Source organism: Clarias gariepinus, chromosome 7 (assembly GCF_024256425.1).
Source record: "Clarias gariepinus isolate MV-2021 ecotype Netherlands chromosome 7, CGAR_prim_01v2, whole genome shotgun sequence".
NCBI classification, from domain to species: Eukaryota; Metazoa; Chordata; class Actinopteri; order Siluriformes; family Clariidae; genus Clarias; species Clarias gariepinus.
The window spans coordinates 15287838-15308785 of NC_071106.1; the positions used below are offsets into that span (position 1 = coordinate 15287838).

Here is a 20948-nt window from a genome sequence, read left to right on the forward strand (position 1 = left end):
ACACAACGTCACTTAACGGACGAGCAGCGCCACCTGGCCATGGCGCGCCTACAGATGTTGTTCGTCAACTTGGTGTGTCTCAAAGTGCCATCAGCAGACTTGCATTAAGACACAGAACTACTGGCAGAGTTCATGACAGACCCAGGAGTGGAGCCCCACGAGTGACAGACCGCAACGATGACCAGTACCTAAGGACCTATGCACTCAGACATCGTTATGCAACTGCCACACAGCTGGAGGCACATTTACGAGATGCGAGGGGTACTAGGGTTTCCAGACAAACCATTTGCAAACAACTCCGCCCCTTTGGCTTGGCTTGCCAGACGACCATTGCAGATGACTCCACTGACACCTAGACCCCGCCGTGAACGTTTGAGGTGGGCACAAGACCTTGTGACCTGGACAGTGCAGCAGTGGTCAACCCTCCTGTGCACGGAAATGATTGTCGTCAGCGTTGCTGGAGAAGGCGAGGTGAGCGAAACGCTACGTCTGGGCAGGCATCACCAGTCAGCACGAAACAGACTTGATTATTTCCGCCACATTGTGGCAGAATTGTCACAGCTCGACTTCAGGAAGTTGAAGTGCCTCCTATGGTATGGCCATCAATGCCCCTGACCTGAACCCCATAGAGCACGTCTGGGACGAGTTAAAGCAGATACTGGATGATCGCACCCCACCCCCACGTGACCTGGCAGAACTGCGTGTAGCACTTGTGGAAGAGTGGAACGCATTGCCTCAGAACAACATTATGAGGCTAATGAGGAGCAGGAGACGTCACCGTCAAGCTGTCATTGCGGCAAATGGTGGAAACACCCGCTACTGACACTGTCAATTTTTGTTATTTGGGGCTATTCCTGTTATTGTCTAAATTTTTGGTGTAATAAATATTAAACTGATAAAAATGGTGTTTCTTCTCATACATTAATAGTAATATCAAAGAAAAATTTTCAAATTCAGGACATATTGGAAAAGCACTCATGTAAATAACAATATCCCTAACATTGTGAGCAGTGTATTTACACGGCACAGCATTCTATGTGCTAGGTTGTTTAAAATTGTAACAACATATGAAAAGAGATTATTATCGAATAGAGGTATTTGTAAAATTGTGATACTTGACACTGTGATAGGTGTCGTGATAGTATTGTATCAGGCAGTCCTTGGTAATTCCCATCCCTACTAATTAGTACTGATGGGAATCAGTAACCATTCCATAATCGATCATCAATTTGAGTAAACCAGTTGATATTCCAATTATATATATTAGATTCTGTTACAATAAAAAAAATGAATTACAGTATGCAAATAATGGAAGAAAAGGATGCTGTTGTGTCTGTCAATGTGTAAATAATTTAGAGCACACCGCCTGCAGGATCATAGAGGAACAGCAACACCTCCTCAACCACCTCAAATGCAAACAAATACTAAGTAATTAAAAAAAAAAAAAAATTAAATGTTGTTTATTGTGGAGAAACATGAATTGCAACACAAAAGAATCATGATGAATCACCAAATCGATTATTTTTCCCGTCCCTATGTAAGAGACACAGTACAATGCTTCTTGCACTCGTTGTGTTTCAAAATACACCCACATCCGGGAGCTGGCTTTTTTTACGAGAAAATTGTACAACAGGTCACCTTGAGGTACACTGAATGCTGGTTTACACAATCGTGTTGTGAGTGTGTGCAGTTATCGGCATGTGCGTTCCTCTGGCTTTCACCAAGAGGTTGCACGAATGCCTAGAAAAAAACATGCAACATGGCAATGTGTTTTAGGAATTTTTAACATTTATCTTTTTTTTTTTTATAATCGATTGCTTGAAATGCACAAGAAATCAAAGGATAATGTCTTTTAACCAAAAATGGCATTCTAGAAATTATAGTTTAAAAAAAGTTTGTGCTTTTTAACCAGAATGAGAAGCATGAATGAGATTGAAATATCACCTGATGATGAACGTCTTTTATTATTGCTGCTGTTCATGCGTGTGACATGGAGTGTACAGGTTCTTCCGTGATTTTTTTACTGCCCTGTGATGCAACAGTTCCAAAAGATGCATGACTGCTTTCACGTGTCTCAGTGGAAGAAAATGAGCTTGTCTAAGGCCATAGATTTGTCGATGAATGATTACAAGACACAAGTTGTTATCATTTTTCATACTGTAACATTTGCTTATCTGTACGTTTGGAGGTAAAGAATTTCGTGAAATCTAACACATTTACTTAAATATCCCTGGTGTATAGAGTACACAGAATCTCTAAACTGCCTAAGTTGGGTTCTTGTGCATCCCATTAGTGCAAATGGGCCTTTAATGCGAGCTAATTAGCGAGAGCACTAAAACACATCGACACATCACCCCTATCTGTGCACACTCTCTAGTGTGCACTTTCAGTTAACCTTCTGCTTCCTCATTACTGTTTGCTCAGCATCGCAGAAGCCACAGTGTTCACAAAACATGCATGTGTGCCAAGATGCATTAAATTGACCTAGGATGCAGCAATATTTTTTTAACCAGGAGTTATGTGTAAAACTGTAGGATCTTTAAACAGTGAACAGCACAGACCTGAAGACCTGAGTGCTAGATTGTGACTCTTACATCATTTTTCAGATCAGGTTACGCAACGATATTAGGCACATGTATATCAATCTCTTCCCTTTTCTCATTTCAATCTTTCAATTCCTCGCTCGCTCTCTTTGATTGACAGCAGAAAGGTGGGCGGAGACTGTGCTCACTGAGGCGAGGCGAGGCTTCGTCATTATAATAAAAAAGTTAAATTGGATTTGTTCGTATGGGGGGAGAGCGAGTTGTCTGGATTAGCATATCAATGCCTTTATACAAATCGCATTTTCAAGAGCATTGAGCACTAAGCAGCACGAAATTAATTCTGCATGATAGGCTGTAGGCCCTACTCGGGTCGGGTCCCCTTCGAGTGAATGATCTATCATGTTTCACTCCTCACCCAGCCATGCGTATCTGACCAAGTGGGGGGAAAAAAGGAAAAAACTTCCGAAAACCTCTTTGAACTCCAAAAGAATCTATCTAAAATGATAAAAAAAACACTAAAGAACGAAGGAAATAAATGTGAAGTTCAATACTCTTTCTTGGATGGCCATACATATAAAGAGATTAATGGAAAACCTGAAATCATTAATGCTGTACCACTTCAAAAAAATGATACAGTAGCTTGTTCCAATCCCAAATCTTTATTGTATCTGCAGCTTAATAGGAATAAATGGACTTTCCTCTTGATCCTTTTTAATGTTTGTCTGCTGCAAGAACCTGATTGATTCCATTTAGTTAAAGTGCACAATGGTTCAAGCAGCTTTAACCTCTCTGGGAAGGTACAGATCTCGCAAAACACCTGTTTAGGATAAAAGTACGACACCGTTACTTCTTGCAGTTGCTGTAGACTAGGCATGTTCATACCTTATAAATACACTTAATTTTAATTTTTTACATTTTAGACATACCCACCACCATGTCACCACCAGATACAATATCACGATACCTAGATGCTGATTCGATAAATGATGCAAATCTGTATCACGATTTTATAAATACCCTAATTTAATTTATTTAAAATAAATATCCTCTAATATAAGAAGACTTTAAACCTTTAAAAAAAAATGGTCATAACTCGAAAGCTTTATACTCATTACCTTTGTAATCCCCTGTAATACCTTTGTAATAACCATAATTATTAATTATTTTTTTCTCCCAATTTCTAGACAATACTAGACAATTCTGTCAAGCCATATAATAATACAGTAAATCACTCAAAAAATTCACCCTCAGATTTAACTGAAAATATGATGAGAGATTGTGGATATTAAAAACTTCAGTCACTGGATTTTACCATGTTCAACCTCAGAAGTTCCAGCGTACATGGTTACGTGCATGCAGCGTACATCCTTTGCAACTGCAGTACAAGATATTCAGACGCAAGCGTTAAAGCAGTGGCGATGAAGCCAGTAATACCAAGAAGCCCCAAACCATAACAGCCAATTGTGTTATTATTCTAGTACCTAGACAATGTTTGATGGATTTACGGACAATTTAACAGCAATTTAACTAAAAAAGTATTTTAAAAAATGCAACCTGAATTTCCTAAAAAGCTTAATAACAACAGTCCTAGTCAAATTTAACAACTAAATGTACTTTAAATTATCAAACGTAGCACAAGTACATAATGTATATTAGAAGTTCGTGTTAAATTTACTAACTATTTACTTTATCATTAGGCTGTGATTAAATGATCACTACAGTGCAAACACCAATGATGACCAACAGGGGCTCATCTTGGACCAGGATTAGCCTCATCTCCCTGCTGAATGGCTGATATGTGAGAAGTTGATTAAAAACTCTCAGGTTTTCGATTACGTACTTTTAAGATGACCATTATGACAATAATATCCGATTATCATTCTCCAATGCACTTCTATAATACACAATATGATTTATGTATACTGTACAAGTTTGCTTACACACTTCTAGCAGTAAACTACTGTTGCATTTTAAAAGAAACTGGTATAGGGATGGTATGACGCAGCAGGTACGCGCCATGGCCGGTGCCAGCCAGGTACGCTCTGCTTCCAATAATAGACACTTACACTCTATGACCATCACAAAAAAGGTACACTCTGTGGCCAAAAGTATAAGAACACCAGACCATCTTATTCACGCATCTGCAGTTCTTTTTCTTTAACTATCGAGCCCAAACAGGTTTCAGGTATATAAAAATGTCCCTGTCTCATAACAATGTCCCCATGAACAAAGACATTGTTAGAGTGGAAGAATTCAAGTATCCTGCTCAGAGGCCTGACCTCAACCTCACTGAACAACTGTGGGATGAACTGGAATGCTATGTGCATGCAGGCCTCCTCACCAGACACCAGTGCCTCACTTAAGCTCTTGTGGTTAAAAGAACACAAATATGACACAAAAATGAAACTGACAATATTGTTTGCACAGAATCTATTTATAAATCTAACAGCCTTTGATGTATTTTTTAGGTTGTTTATTCATTTATGCATTTATTTATTCAGTCATTCATTCAGTTTAAATTATTTGGGCTTCATTAATTTATCTTACTTGAGTAATTTGTTGGCAACTCAAACTGAGGGGGGAAAAATCTTATTATTAATGTTAATTTATTGTTTTTAAATGTGTTAGGTTAAACATATTATAGGTTAAAAAATATGTGAAAAATTTAAAACCCCAAGTTTCACGTCAGAAAGGGAGATTAAATCTGTTGTTATGTTTATGGTAATGGAAAGAAAGCAAATAAAAACAATTTCTGCAATCAAACAATTTGAGCAGCAACCGATCAACAATGAGCTTTGTGAGAAATTGATCCATTTATAAAATATGATGATGTATCTATATATACATACATACATACATACATATACATACACACACTACAGTTCAGAAGTTTGGGGTCACTTTTTAACTATTTCTTTCTACAATGAATGCTGAATGCATCCAAAAATGCATTAATCTTCTTTGAACAGTTAATGGTGAGACGTGTCTGCTACTTATGCTCTGGAAAGACTTCATAACGCCTCTAATCTGAGGTGCTGTTAATAGATCATTTTTTCAGGCTGACAACTCTAAATGAACTTCTCGTCTGTGGCAGAGGTAGGTTTTGGTCTCACCCAAACTAGACTAGGATGGCCTTCATGAGAGCCGGTTTCATTATGGTGCTTGACGGATTTTGCAAATGCACTTGACAATACTGTTCTTGCAAGAACTATTACAGAAAGGCTGACCTCTGTGTCCTAAAATAACAACTAACTGTTGTTTTTGTTGTTATGTAATTACCTAATTCCATATGTGTTATTTTATAGTTTTGAAATCCCCAGTATTGTTGTAGAATGTAGAAAATAAATCACTAAACAAAAACAAAGAAATTTGCAAGTAACCCCAAACTTTTGAACGGTAGTATATATATATATATATATATATATATATATATATATATATATATATACACATCTTCAAATATATATAGTAAATATATATAGTAATCGTGTTAGGTCATTATCATATTACCAAAAATCGTTGGTAGATTTTTTTAAAAAACCTAATAAATTGCTGAAATCACCCTTACAACCCTGATCAAAAGTTGATATATGCTTAAATTTTTGTTTACATTATAAACACACAGGTTGACACACACACTCACACACATGTTTAAATGGCTATTAAAGTGAAATTTAAAGAGTGGCTATTAAAGACAGAGTTTCTCAGCTCATAAGGTGATGCACTGACTGGGCTGGATACTGCACCATGGGAAAGACAAACTTTAAATGGACCTGCGTAATAAGGTATTTGAACTTTATAAAGCTGGAAAAGAATATAAAGAGATATCTCAACACTTAAAAATGCCAGTCGGTACTGTTTAAACTCTAATACCGAGGTGGAAAATAAAAAGGCTCAGTTTATACTGAGCCACGGCCAGGTAGACAAAGCACAGTACACCATCCCCACAGTAAAGCATGGTGGTGGATCTCTTATGTTTTGGGGCAGTGTAAGCTCCCATGGCATGGGGAAGTTTGTCAAAATTGATGACAAGATGAATGCAGCATGTTATCAGAAAATACTGGCAGACAGTTTGAATTCTCCAGCAAGAAAGCTGTGCATGGGACACTTTTAGATGGTCCAACATGACAATGATCCAAAGTACAAGGTAAAGTTGACCCTCCAATGGCTACAGCAGAAATATGTAAAGGTTCCGAGGTGACCATCACAGGAACTGGAGGCATTTGGCCAAGAAAAATGGGCAGCTATACCACCTAAAAGAATTAAGAACCTCATGCACAATCATTACTAAATAAAATAAAATAAAAAACTGCATGGCATCATAAAAGTATAACTTTTGAACAAGAATTATTTTCTTATTTTCTTTATTGTCATGTTGTTTGTGCAATTCTGTTATGCCTTACATATGAACTTAAGTTCTATGAGAAATAAAATTAATTAGTTTAGCATCTCACTCATGTGTTCATTAAAAAAAAGGGACGCATCTTGCAAATCTTCCAAGGTATGCAAACTTTTGAGCACAACCGTAATTGTGAAGGAATCATAGAAAATTTTACTTTTTTTTTTATATATATATATTGTGTTTTAGAAATTCCTGACTGCACAGCTTGGATGATAATTACACCCTCATCTATTGTCCTCAAAACTTAAATGATGCAAAAAGGCTTGTTTTTCCGCTCTTTTGTAAGCCATCAATTCAATATCAATATCTCCAAAGCTACTGATTTGTCCATGCCTCGGTAGACGGTCTCTCCTGGTTAACAGAATGTAAATGATGCTGCTTCATAGGCTTGAAGTACAATGCCAAAACTGTACTAAGAGCACCAAGCCATTTGTCCATGTTGTTTCAGGTTATCTACAGAATATCTGGTTGTGAATTCTGCATGTTTTCGCTTTAAATCTTAGCATTTACATACACTTAAATATCACATCACACATCATTAAGTTCGTATGGAAAGGAGCGTTTTTTTGTCTCCACCTACCTTCCTCCAATCTTTGAAGAAGTTGTCTCGAAACACATCTTTAGTGGTGTACTCGTGATCCAGCATCTGAGCAAAGAACAAAGCCACTTCCTCAGCCGCCAAGCTCAGCTTTACAGGCTTGCCTACAGCACAGATTCACACAGAGGACATTGAGCTTAACAAGACACAACAGACACGACGAGGTCAAAAGTCATCGCCAGTGCCGACTCTTTTCTATGTCCATGTGATTAAGGGTTAAACTGGGCCTGCTTTGATATCAGGAAGCTATTTAAAAGCTGAAACAAGTCCAGCAAAAGAGTTTTTGTTCATATACCTAATGCACTTCTGAATTTAAAAGCATCAGTACAAAATGAATGAATTAATAAAATGTACAGTATTTCCACAGTAGTACAAGCAACCAGTTCAAACTTCATTGCATTCGCCTCATTTATTCCGTACCAGTCCAGACTGATACCAGGGAGAGTAGAGTTATGTTATGCATCTTGCATTCTGAGGCGTAACCCTATCTTGTGAGTAATATGCGATTTGTTGTTGCCCTCACGGGTAAAAAAAAAAAGAAGAAGAAGAAAGAATAATATGTAAAACTTAACTGCTTAACTAAACACATATTGGTTTAAATGTATTCCTGGGGGCTTGCTTCTGTGACGAGAATAATCAAAACTCCACCGCAGAAAAAACAAACGCTGCATCACACAGACAAGACGAATGAGCTTCATCCTCTGGACTGACCACAAGCTTTAAAGAGAGCTATTAATTGCCTATGAGAGAGTGGATATTAACAGAGGGAGCAAGTCTTGAGAGACCAAGCTGACCCAGACTATGGACAGGGCAATCCTTAGAGCGGACTCTATGCTCAGCAAGAGAAGGAGATAAAAGAAAAATTTCAATTAATCCAGAGTAAGTGCAATTCTTCATGGCTTATCTTCTAAGTAAAGTAAAAATGCTGTACAAAAGTGACACATACAAGTCGATTGTGCAATTTACAGTGGTGGCCGAAAGTAATAAGATAACATATGACATGCACTGTATTATGCAACACTTAATATCAAACAAGCAATTAGATTTTCACGAGGCTTTCCATGAGTGGTGATTATTGACACCATTGGGTGTTAAACTATATGCATCACTCCATGGCCCAAGTATTTTATAATCATTAATTAAACCGTTGTTCGCAGCATGTGTGAAAGTCTGTACGGTCTGTACATGAAGGAGAGCACGGTTACATGCCAAAACCCACATTTAAAACCATTCACGGACACATTTTAGCAAGAAAATACATCTGATAATGTTATTTCATGTTAAACAACACTTATTGGCTTTTGATACTTTTTGAAACTGCTTCCCTGTTGTTTTATTTTTGCCTAAAACGAGCTAAAAAGCTAACTAGCTTCTTACACAAGGCTGAATCCCAAACCCTTTTGTAACCTATGATTAAGTGGATTACTTGGTTCGTTTAACAAGTGATTGTACACCCTAGCACACCATCTTTACTGTATATTCAACGCTATTTGGGATCTAACTGCAAATGCTTAATTGAAGTCAAAATAGCTGACATTCTAAAGGGGAACACCAACTATCGTTCTACAGCTCTGCAAGCAGCAGTTAGTTAGTTTCATCATGGACTAAGGTATATGGATTGACAGAAAATTAACTGTTTAAATAGGGAACCAACTCATAATCTGTCTGAAAAGTGTTTTTGAAACTGTTGCATAAAAACAATAATTGTGTTTTTGTGCTAAATATCAGCATGGCAGTTATGGCTAACCCTGCATGCTGATCACCAGCAATACAGCACTCCAACATGTATGATACGGCTTGATTACTAAGGAATTCTAAAGTAAAATGTGAACAAATTCCTGTAAATTAATTGAGGAAGAGATCATGCAGACATGGAATAAGCAAGTGACACCAGAGTACTGCAGACGTATTTTAGACTCAGACAGCTTCAGCAGGTTTTTAAACATAAGGGAGTTCATATTAAATACTTGTAATATAGCCAGGTTGTTGTTAGTGGTCTTTTAGCTACTCCCATCGAGGGGTCCACCAGTGGACCATCTGTTCCCCACAAAACTTGGCACAGGTTTTACAGAGCAACCTTCCTGTTTTATCCAGGCTTGGGACCGTCACTGCATCCAGTGGCTAGGGTTTGGCCTTCCATTGGGTGGGAATCGAAAAGAAACCTACCACTAAGCCACCAATGCCCTGTAGTAGCATAATTTTATTGTATAAAATAACCAATTATTCTTATTGTCATCATGTTTAAAATTTGCAAACATCATTAAAACACTGAATTCCACTTTTGTCACAAAAGTTTTGGCCACCACTGTACAGTTTAACTCTTTATTCATTTACTTATTAAGAAAGAAGATAGTCCTTTAGGAAATCCATTGTGTAACGTCCTGCAAAGTCTGGCTTCCCATGACTGGCGTTTACACTGTTAAAAAGGGAGCCTTTGTTAAAACCTACTTTATAAAAATATTTTGCTGTTTGTAAGCTGTTTTTCTTTTATCTTTTAATTTTTGAGGAAATGAATGTAAATGTTTCATAACAAATATAGCTATTACAGCGTGATTGAATTCTTAAATCTGACTCTAAATCACTACTCGACTGGTCCCACAATCTCTCAGGAATTGAGGAAGCCATGTATGTAGACTATTTTTTGTACTTGCACATGGGTGGAATGAACTTCCTCTAGATGTCCGTAAAGACGAGTCACTTCCAATCTTAAATAAATATAACACAATAATATTATAATATTATTTCAAATAAATAATTAAATAAATAAATCTTCCAAACATTGTTTGACTAATTGCACTTCTAGTTGGTATCCTAGTGAACCAGTCTTAGGATATATTTATTGATGGAAACTTCAGAGCACTTAAGAAGGCTCTCTGGATAAGAGCATCTGCCAAATGCAGTAAATGACCAGTCAAAAGATCAGCATTATCTCTGAATAAACGTATGGCTTGGGCAGTAGTTCTGGAGGCAACATGAAAGATTTATAGGTTTATAGGATTTAAGGTTTTTATTAATGATAGTTAATAAATAAATGTCTTCCATTACAAAGATTCTCTAGGACAGTTTTTTTTTCATTCAGTTTTCCAGGTATATAAACAGACTAAAAAAAACAGCGTGAGAAAGAAGACAGGAAAAAAAAGATACTTAATTAATAAATTTAACACTAGCTGTGGTCTAAGAGGAAAAATCTGTTCCAGGTCATGCTGTTAGAAAAAAATATTAGATAAATAATCCACATTAGGGTGAAATGTTTGCATATAACTACACAATGTGTTGTGTCCAAATCCTTAACTAAATATATACTGGTCTAATGTGTGCTGATTTATTCAAAGATTTATTTCACATTAATGGACTCAAAACACTCGCCATTCACCTTGGAAGAATGGGGGTGCGCTGCTTCGGCATGCCTTTTAAGTGTGAAAATGGACTCGAGATAAGAGCATTACTGAGTAATGCGTAAAAGAGTGGAGTGTTAGTTAATATCACAGAGTTCAAAACATCTAAGCAACTGTCAATCAGTCCTGATTCAGACTGGGACGGAGATGATGGGAGACTGACAAGAAACCAGGTTTAAGCTTCTGGTGAGAGAATAAAGAGAGAAACTTAGGGAAAAAAAGTACCATCATAGTAGAACTTGATGTTGTCTGGGAGCGGCTGGTACTCGGGAGGGAAATAAGGCCCCTTGTGTTCCAAAAACTTCCACTTGATACCGTCTTCATATTTCTCCTCCTCCCACCTCGGATAACAGAAAGCGTGTTACAGCTACTAAACGCAAAAACGGACTGTCACACATGTCCACACAGACACCTTACCAACGCCAACGCTGCTGCTCCTCTTCCTCTTTCTTCTTAATCTTAAGCGCCCTGGCTGCTTCAATCTCCTCCTTTGTCTTCTTCTTCTTCTTTGCTGTGATGGGTTGATCATCTTCTTCTTCTTTCACCTTCTGAAAGATTAAAGACAGCCGCAGCCCACAATTTCTTACAACGTGTGATCACAAAGTTTAACACCATGTTTTAAAACTCTAATACTTGGGGTGGTTGTGTGGAAATGGGAGGTGGCTGAAGAACCTTTACTCAACTTAGGAGAAAAGAAAAAAAAAATGCAGCATGCTATTGCTCGTTATTCAGTGTTCTAGATTGGGGGATGGAGAGAGCCCTTACTCAACTTAGCTGTGTAGAAACAATATAGGTAAAATATGAGACCAAGTAAATTCCCACACCTTCTTTTGCCGTATTTACATCATATGCACACAGCACAACCCTAATAATCCTCTTGTGTCACCAAATGTGTCGCTAATTGTCCAGCGGACAATTATTCACAAATTTTTATTAGTAATTTTACTAAATAATAATAATTAGTAATAATAAGTATTACTAATTTTTTAAATAAACCAATTCAGTGCCTGTAGCTTTAAATGAACTGCCTTCAAATGACCCTTTGCATAAGTGCTTTTTCCTAGCCCATTAGAATGCAGAAGCCTGAATAGGCTGGGAAAAAACACCAACTTATTTTGCAGTAACACATGACTCATTTAGACCAGTTAGTGGTAGTTTTGGCACTGTGGGCAGCAGCTTAGTCGTGCTGGACAAGGAACTCAACATCTTTATAAAGCTTATTAGCAAATGAAAGCATAAAATCTCCTGGCTGAAGGCTGCATTGACTTTGGACTTGATAAAACACAGTGGACCCACACTAGTAGATAACGTGTTACCCTAAATCATCACTGTGGAAACTTCAGACAATGTGGATTTTCTACCTCTTCAAACTTCCTCCAGATTCTGAAACCTTGATGTCCACATAAAATGCAAAATTTGCTTACAGGAGTGGCTTGATGCTAGCAACTTGCAACAGTTGGAGCCCATTTCCTGAAGATGTCTATGCATAGTGGCTCTTAGGGCACTGACTCCAGCCTCACTCTGCTTCTTGTAAAACTGTCACAAGGTATTGAATCGGCCTCGACAATCTTTTAAGTCCGCCATCATGCCTGCTGCTTGTGCAGCTTTTCCTACCAAACCATTCCCTTCCAGTCACCTTTCCATGAACATGCTTCGATACAGCACTCTGTAAACAGCCGGCCTTTTCAGCAATGAACCTCTGTAGCTTACCTTCCTTGCGGATGGTGTCGAACATTTTCTGGAGATCTGTCAAGTCAGCAGTCTGCCCCATGCATGTACTGAACTAGACTGACAGATACACTGTATTTACAATGTCTACATTTACTTAAACCTGAAATGAAACACTAGTATTTTAGATACTGGATTATTAATTTTCACAAGCTGTACGCCATAATCTTCTAACTTAAAGGAAAAAAGTCTTGGAATTAATGTTAAATATGAACAATTGATGGTGCTAAACTGAGGCTCTCCAAGTTTAGATATTAATGCACCAAACCTTTTAAATGATACGTAAGAATCCCCTTCTCAGGACTCTATCTAAATTATTATATGCCAAAATTGTTTACTGTTGTAAGACATGGATAACTGTGTTACAAATATTCCTCGATACAATCTATAAACTATGGATACCGAATTATTTGTTAACCATAATGGAAAGAAGAAATTATTTATATATGGTGTCACAAGATGTGTTTCCCATTCACCAACCAATTAAGCAAATCAAAAGGCAAAAAAAGACAGTGGCAGAGTAATACAGCTAGATGGAGGAGGAGATGAGAACAGTCCATTACCTACGCCTCTGAAAAAAAAAACATACCATTGCTCATTATTTAATGGACTTGCAGTGCATGCACCCAGTTTAAATGATTTATAGTAAATATTATAACGCTTTGTGTTTATGAATATGAGAAAAGAAAGTAATGTATTTATCATCATAAATATGTTTAAAAAGACAGAAGCCACTTCTTGTCATTTGAAAAAAGTTGCAGGACCACCTGAAAGCAGTAGGATCCACAGTTACACACAAAGCACATAATAAGCATTGAAGTACACAGACACGAAAGCCTCCTGACTTCGCATATATTATTTTAGAGAGAACACTTCAAAAATATTGCCACGAAATGGTAATTAATGTTTAACGGGCACCTTTTATGAGAAATTTAGACTTTAGTCATATTTAGTCACAAGTCTCTAGAGGGTGTGTATAGTCCAATTCTTTGCCGATTTATGCATTGGACAGGGCTTAAAGACGCCAAGTAGTTTTTTCCTCCTATTGTGACCTCATGTACAGTAAGATGATGCCCTCCCTAAAATTGCTCAGCTTTGCTGTTCTTAACTAGGCGTGTTTCAGCTGGAGAATTAACACGCATGTTGAGGAACCTCTGAGAATAATATATGGGACCCTTAACATAGACATGTGAAAGCTGTAATTGCTGAGAATAGCTCTGCACAAAGCACTGAATTTCCATGTTCTAAATACACTCACCTAAAGGATTATTAGGAACACCTGTTCAATTTCTCCTTAATGCAATTATCTAATCAACCAATCACATGGCAGTTGCTTTAATGCATTTAGGGGTGTGGTCCTGGTCAAGACAATCTCCTGAATTCCAAACTAAATGTCAGAATGGGAAAGAAAGGTGATTTAAGCAATTTTGAGCGTGGCATGGTTGTTGGTGCCAGACGGGCCGGTCCGAGTATTTCACAATCTGCTCAGTTACTGGGATTTTAATGCACAACCATTTCTAGGGTTTATAAAGAATGGTGTGAAAAGGGAAAAACATCCAGTATGCGGCAGTCCTGTGGGCGAAAATGCCTTGTTGATGCTAGAGGTCAGAGGAGAATGGGCCGACTGATTCAAGCTGATAGAAGAGCAACTTTGACTAGAATAACCACCCGTTACAACCGAGGTATGCAGCAAAGCATTTGTGAAGCTAGAACACGCAAACCCCTGAGGCAGATGGGCTACAACAGCAGAAGACCCCACCGGGTACCACTCATCTCCACTACAAATAGGAAAAAGAGGCTACAATTTGCACAAGCTCACCAAAATTGGACAGTTGAAGTCTGGAAAAATGTTGCCTGGTCTGATGAGTCTCGATTTCTGTTGAGACATTTAAATCAGAATTTGGCGTCAACAGAATGAGAACATGGATCCATCATGCCTTGTTACCACTGTGCAGGCTGGTGGTGGTGGTGTAATGGTGTGGGGGAGGTTTTCTTGGCACACTATAGGCCCCTTAGTGCCAATTGGGCATCGTTTAAATGCCACGGGCTACCTGAGCATTGTTTCTGACCATGTCCATCCCTTTATGACCACCATGTACCATCCTCTGATGGCTACTTCCAGCGGGATAATGCACCATGTCACAAAGCTTGAATCATTTCAAATTGGTTTCTTGAACAATGAGTTCACTGTACTAAAATGGCCTCCACAGTCACCCGATCTCAACCCAATAGAGCATCTTTGGGATGTGGTGGAACGGGAGCTTTGTGCTCTGGATGTGCATCCCACAAATCTCCATCAACTGCAAGATGCTATCCTATTAATATGGGCCAACATTTCTAAAGAATGCTTTAATGCTTTTTAGAATTAAGGCAGTTCTGAAGGCTAAAGGGGGTCAAACACCATATTAGTATGGTGTTCCTAATAATCCTTTAGGTGAGTGTATAATCATCTTTTTTGCTTATGAAAGAACAAAATCGAAAGTATCCTCATACTCATTTCCCCCTCACTGCACGTCATATGTGACATGCTATTCTGCTACCTACAATTTTATGATAATCATATAGTTGATATACAATAATTAAATGTATTTAAACTATATATCCTGTGAGGACCAACAAAGATAAAGCGCTTGTACTGTAGGTGTTTGCATATGACTTCACTTGAGAACAGAAAAGCACAGACCATTATTAGTCTTTTCAGTCACTGAAAAAGTCAACGAATGTCTTTAATAAAGTCAAACTGTCAGGTAAACGGGGTGCACTTTCTTTTTTTTTTTTTTAAATAGACTATGCACATTGTGCTCCAGCCTCAATTAAATGTTTAATGACCGTTTAATTTGTTCATCAAATTGGCCTTTCCTGTAAAACACTCTGCAGAATGTCCGTCAACGAAATAATTCGAAAAAGAACTGGACAAAACCCTTGCACGAATCAATTCTAGACACTCATTAGCCGGACTGACTAAATCACTTATTCACTGTGGGGCTCCACTGCAAGACACTCGAGACGGAATAATCTTTATGGATTGTTTTTTTTTAAAGTTCTATTACCAGAAGGCCTGCATTTCATGGTCAAGTCTAGTGCACTGCTTTCTTGTTAAGTGATGATGTCTACCTTATCTCCCGCTTCCGTCTTTCTCTTCTTTTTCTGCGGACGAGAGCCTGCTTCACCCTCATATGGGCCTTTTTCCTTCTTCTTGGGCCTGCCGGACAGTAAATAAGGTAGTTAACAGTGTATGATAGGTTGGTCATAAAAACAAATTTTATTATACCGTAGTTCTGTGGAAAAGGCTTGAGCCTCCGCTCATTTCTGCACAGTAGATTGAATGAAATGATTTAGGTTACATGAAAAAAATTTTTTTAAATAAATGCTTTAACGCAACAGTTACAAAATGCCTAGGGGTACAATTAAAAAATGTTTTGTTTATGTAACAACCTCAGCAGCAACCTCATTTCTCTTCTTGTCTGTTCCAATGACTCAGGATTCAACATCAGCAGTATACTAATCTATACTGGCTCTCCAGAAGCAAAATATAAAGACATGAGAAGTGGCTTAAAACATTTACACATACTATAAGGCATAACAATACATTTAAGGGTGGACATTCTTTAGCTATTCCGGTAAACAAATGGAAGATCGAGTGTTCTTGCCCAGTTCTTTTTTTAAACTGTCCACTGACTCAAAAAGTGCGTAGTTAGTTTAACTGCAGATTAAACAAACACAAAAATCCCAATAAATGGACACAGAGCTTTGTGTATCCATATTGACAATTTCTAATAAATATTCTGATGTAGCGCATTGACAAATCTCTCTGCTGTGGTCTTCTCTTTTTGCATCACTCTTAAAAGATACTATTCCAGGCAGGTTGGGGGCCTTTATGTCCTTTCGAAATGTTAAATGACAAAAAAGTTAAATTTAATCCAAAAAAAAAACATTAGGTGACTGCATGGTATGCTAGAAGCTGATACATATGACAGCTTATACTGTAGTGCTGTACTTTATTTTTGCCTGGTAATTGTTTGAGTTTCTGAAAAGACAGTCTGTCATCCATTCCTGCTACATAATACACAAAAACTAATAATCGCTCCACTGTCAGAATGGCAGACGGTGGTTCAGAAGCACACGCTACAGTTCTAGCTAGGGTTGTTCATGTGTCGTAGTTAGTCCCGGTGCATAATACATAAAATGTCAATTTTTTTGTTTATTCAGCAGACTGGTTCTTCTAGCAGAGATCGATTATCCTGCACATATTTCTCAGAATTACTACACGCTTCATCTAGCAACATTATTAAAACTTTTGTCAGGAAATCTCGATAAACAAACAAAAAAAAACAGGATTTTGTTATACTGTATGCAGAAATACAAGGAGGCATCAAGAGGTTTTAGTGCATGGTTTTTGTAATAACTATTCCCTTGCCTTTTCCTCATCAGCTTCGATCATCACGGTCATATTTTTTAAGCATTCATTAGTTTTTCTACGGGATAAACATATAAGTCAAATTAATGTTTAGTTTTGCATAAGTCAGCATAGAAGTGGGTTATGCTTTTTTTTTTTTTTTTTTTTTTTACTTCATTACAACATGCTTGTCTCAAATGTCTTCATATTTGTCTACACCTGATGTTTCACAAACACCAGAAGACAAGACGACAGCTACAGGAAGCTTCCTCAGCTGTCTCTGTAATCATCCACCTCCTACTGAGGTTATTCTCAGCTCACAATACGCAGTTTGACATGAATAGAAGGGCGCTTTTTCTAAACAAAGCCGCCAGTACTGAAATCTCACGAACATCGCGAGATACGACTATGAACTGAACAACATGTGGCACATTCGGCACGCTTTGAGTAAGTCTGTCTCACCCAGAACACAAAGAGGCGCTGCAAACCGATGTCAGACTGAGTGATTTCACTCAACAGCTGCACTTCTAAGCAGATTCACGGCACTGCTTGACTGCTTGCTCATGCTCGTACATTCAGATGCGACACAGTGGAAACAAGCAGGTTAAGCGAAGCTGCCTGTGAAATGAACAGGCCGATTTAACTCCGCTCCGCTGTCGGTACACGAGCCGCAGGAGGTAAACAGGATTAACTACAGATTAGCGTAAAGCGGAACGTTTACTACTGATGCAGAAAAACCAAATAAAACAAGCAAAGATAGTTCTTCACAATGCTGTTGGGAAGAAGTGTTTAGTAAATATGCAGCACCCCAAGGAAATGAACAGCATGGCACATGTGGCATAACAATACTAATACCCCGACTTCAGTAACGGAAGATGAACTGAACTTTTTATTATTATTATTATTATTATTATTATTATTATTATTATTTTATAAGAATTTTGACAGATTCATTTTAGCAAAACTACACTGAACATTATAGTACATATCTTTAGTTTTATTTTTTAGCTGCTTGGTATGTTTACACACACAATTTGTTTAAATTTAGAAACCTAATTCGCACTTTGTGGTTTAACCTTTTCTGTTTTAACTCCTTAGATTTGTTTCAGTAACTTTGTCTTTCAGTCATTTTTCCACTTAAAGTTTTACAACATAAACCCATTTAACACAACTATAAAAAGTCTTATTACATCATTACTCACTCTCCACATCACTTATCCTGTACAGTATTACAGGAGGGCTGAAGCCTATTCCAGTGGACTCAGGACACAAGGCAAGGTACCCCCTTGGACAGGATGCCAATCCATCGCAGGGCACACATACACACTACGAACAATTTAAAAACTTACCCTTACTTTGCATGTCTTTAGACTGTGGGAGGATACCAGAAAACATGCGAACTTTAAGAACAGAAAGGAATGAGGATCCAAATTGGATCTGAACCACAAACTGAATACAGTTCAGCTTTTGAATTATCTAGCTCTCTCTAGCCATAAGCTTAAGCTATATTTAAATAACATCTAAAGTTAATGTGTGTCCTAGGACAAGTCACTACTTTCCTAAAGTCAAACACGAAGCAACTTTGTTGTTTACATTTATTCCATGTGCATTCAAGTGTCTAATTTTGTCGCACACTGATAAATTAATCAAAAATTATCAGATGGAGTCATACTTTTGATCATTTACAAATATTTACACCTACTATGTGATACACTCCATAGTCAAGCCTCTCAAAATACAGTACAACACAACCCATGTGAGTCATGTGTAAAACTATGATTTTACACAATCAAGGTAAAAATGACCACGTCATACAAGTTTATTTAAAACAAATAATAATGATTAAAAAAAAAGGAAAATACTTCTAGGGGAAAAATGTAAAGGAAAGCTTTAATCCATTGTTAAACACCAGCATGAAAGGAATAAACATAGCTAAAGTCAAATAAGTAAATTAACTACAAGATGGAAGATTTTGAAAATCAGCCGCCATTTAAAGAATTAAACAACCCATCATAAAAAAAAAGGTATAGTATTATAATATGCAAATTACATTACTACCTGACTAGCCCAATAATTATATAAAAAGATATTCACAACACAGTTTTCTATTTATTTTTTTTCACTTCCAGTTTAAGGACTTTTGCTGGCATCACCAGGGAGAGGCTCGCAATTTCCACGCTTCAAAAATTGCCTTCACTATATTCACTAGAGATGAGGAAAATAATAGATGCAGTTATGTATCACAAGTCTTTTGTTTGTCAATCAACTTATTGCCGCACTGACTCCAAAATATATATATTAATAACATAATTATTTTATTATATATAATATAATTAATTCCAGAAGCGTGCTTGTATATCAAAACTCTAATATAACAAATTTTATACTTTTTCCCCACAAGAAATAATGAAAACTCCTGCACTTTACCTTTGAAAGGAATCCCAACAGAGCAGTGCTTCGCTAGTGTGTGTTTGTGTGCACTGAAGTAAGACAAGAAGAGAGATGAAGGGAGGGGGCTACTGTGTAAGACTTTAACGAGGAACCTCTCTCATGACACTTGCCTTTGCTCTTTGTGTGCGCACACAAGGTCACAATGTTATAATAAACAGTACACATGCGCACGAATGTTGACTATACAAGTGAGGCACGCGCATTGAGACTGAGGGAGACGATTACTCATAATCCCGTAGCGAAGAGAAGAACTATTGGCTCAGCTGTGTTTAGGTGATGTTCGGCAGACAAAGCGTATGCGTACTACTTGTATATAAAGCCCTCGCTCGTTTATTATTAACTTCAAATTTATATTATTATTTAAATTTAGTCCCTGGTGATTTCAATCCCTTATATTCACGTAGTCAATCTTTAACTGATCAACTGGCCGACATAACAGTTGTTGTATTTGGTCACAGTAGATATTCTTAAGTATAAATGCTGATTAATACAGAACATAAACACTATGGTTTGATCAAGGCTCTGGATGCAGTGTAATGATCTGATATTACTTCAGTTGCTCAGTTCTAGACTCCGCAATAATTATGCTCTTATATGGCGATAAAATTAAATCAGCTGATGACTTTCCCCTTCTTCCCTGATGGCACGAGCCTGTTTCATGACTCAGATTGTAAAAGAATGGTTCTTGGAGCAAAAGCAATCATTTTCACTTATGAATCAGCCACTACATTGTGTGCTGGAATCAAAGCTAATGGTGGATGAATAAAATCTTCGAGCGCGAAACATTTTTTTTTGGCCAGGCCATGTATAAACCAGTAATTTAACTGCTGTACTTGATCTGATTTAATAGTCAACTATAGCCCAGATAACAGTGTTCCTGATTGTTAGAAGCATTTTTACTAGGGGTGTAACGATATATCCCAGTACGATATTTCGCGATGCAAAAATGTTACGATATGTATCGTAGACTGTTGGCGATGCATTTACGATATGACGGCAGTTTAATCCTATTGGTTGAGCTGCTGACGTGACCTACTCTGCAACAGTGCCACGTGTGCTTTCATAGCAGTAGCAGAAATCGCTTAAACATTAGTAGGGCAACATGAGTTCAGCTGAAAGTGAAATTGAAGATGCCCCGTCTTCTTATAAGTCCATCGGCTTCTTATAAGTCCATCGCAGTCACGCGACAGGACGAAGGTAAACAAAAATTTCTGAAAAAAGCAGAGAATGTGGCAAATGCACACGGCACATGTTATTACGAGTGGGAAATGAAAAGTTTCGGGCTTCAGACTCGCCTGCTTTTTGAGTTGCACTCTGGGTTTAACACAGCTGAAGTTTTAAAAACGGCTGTACAAGAGTGGGAGCTTGATGGAGCTCCTCGTTACTGACAACGCATGCAACATGGAGGTGGCAGTGAGAGAAGCCAGGTTGTTGC

At 37.7% G+C, this 20948-nt stretch overlaps 1 protein-coding gene across 1 annotated transcript in view; it reads right to left on the bottom strand.

The window, feature by feature from the left end:
* zgc:173742 (DNA topoisomerase I, mitochondrial) overlaps positions 1-20948 on the bottom strand; it is a 73786-nt gene that overhangs the window by 34267 nt on the left and 18571 nt on the right. The window contains exons 6-9 of the mRNA XM_053500610.1: positions 15781-15868; positions 11356-11486; positions 11164-11279; positions 7526-7647 (exon numbers count right to left, since the gene is read on the bottom strand). Coding sequence (XP_053356585.1) covers positions 7526-7647; positions 11164-11279; positions 11356-11486; positions 15781-15868 — 457 coding nt within the window. The remainder of the gene's footprint in view (positions 1-7525; positions 7648-11163; positions 11280-11355; positions 11487-15780; positions 15869-20948) is intronic.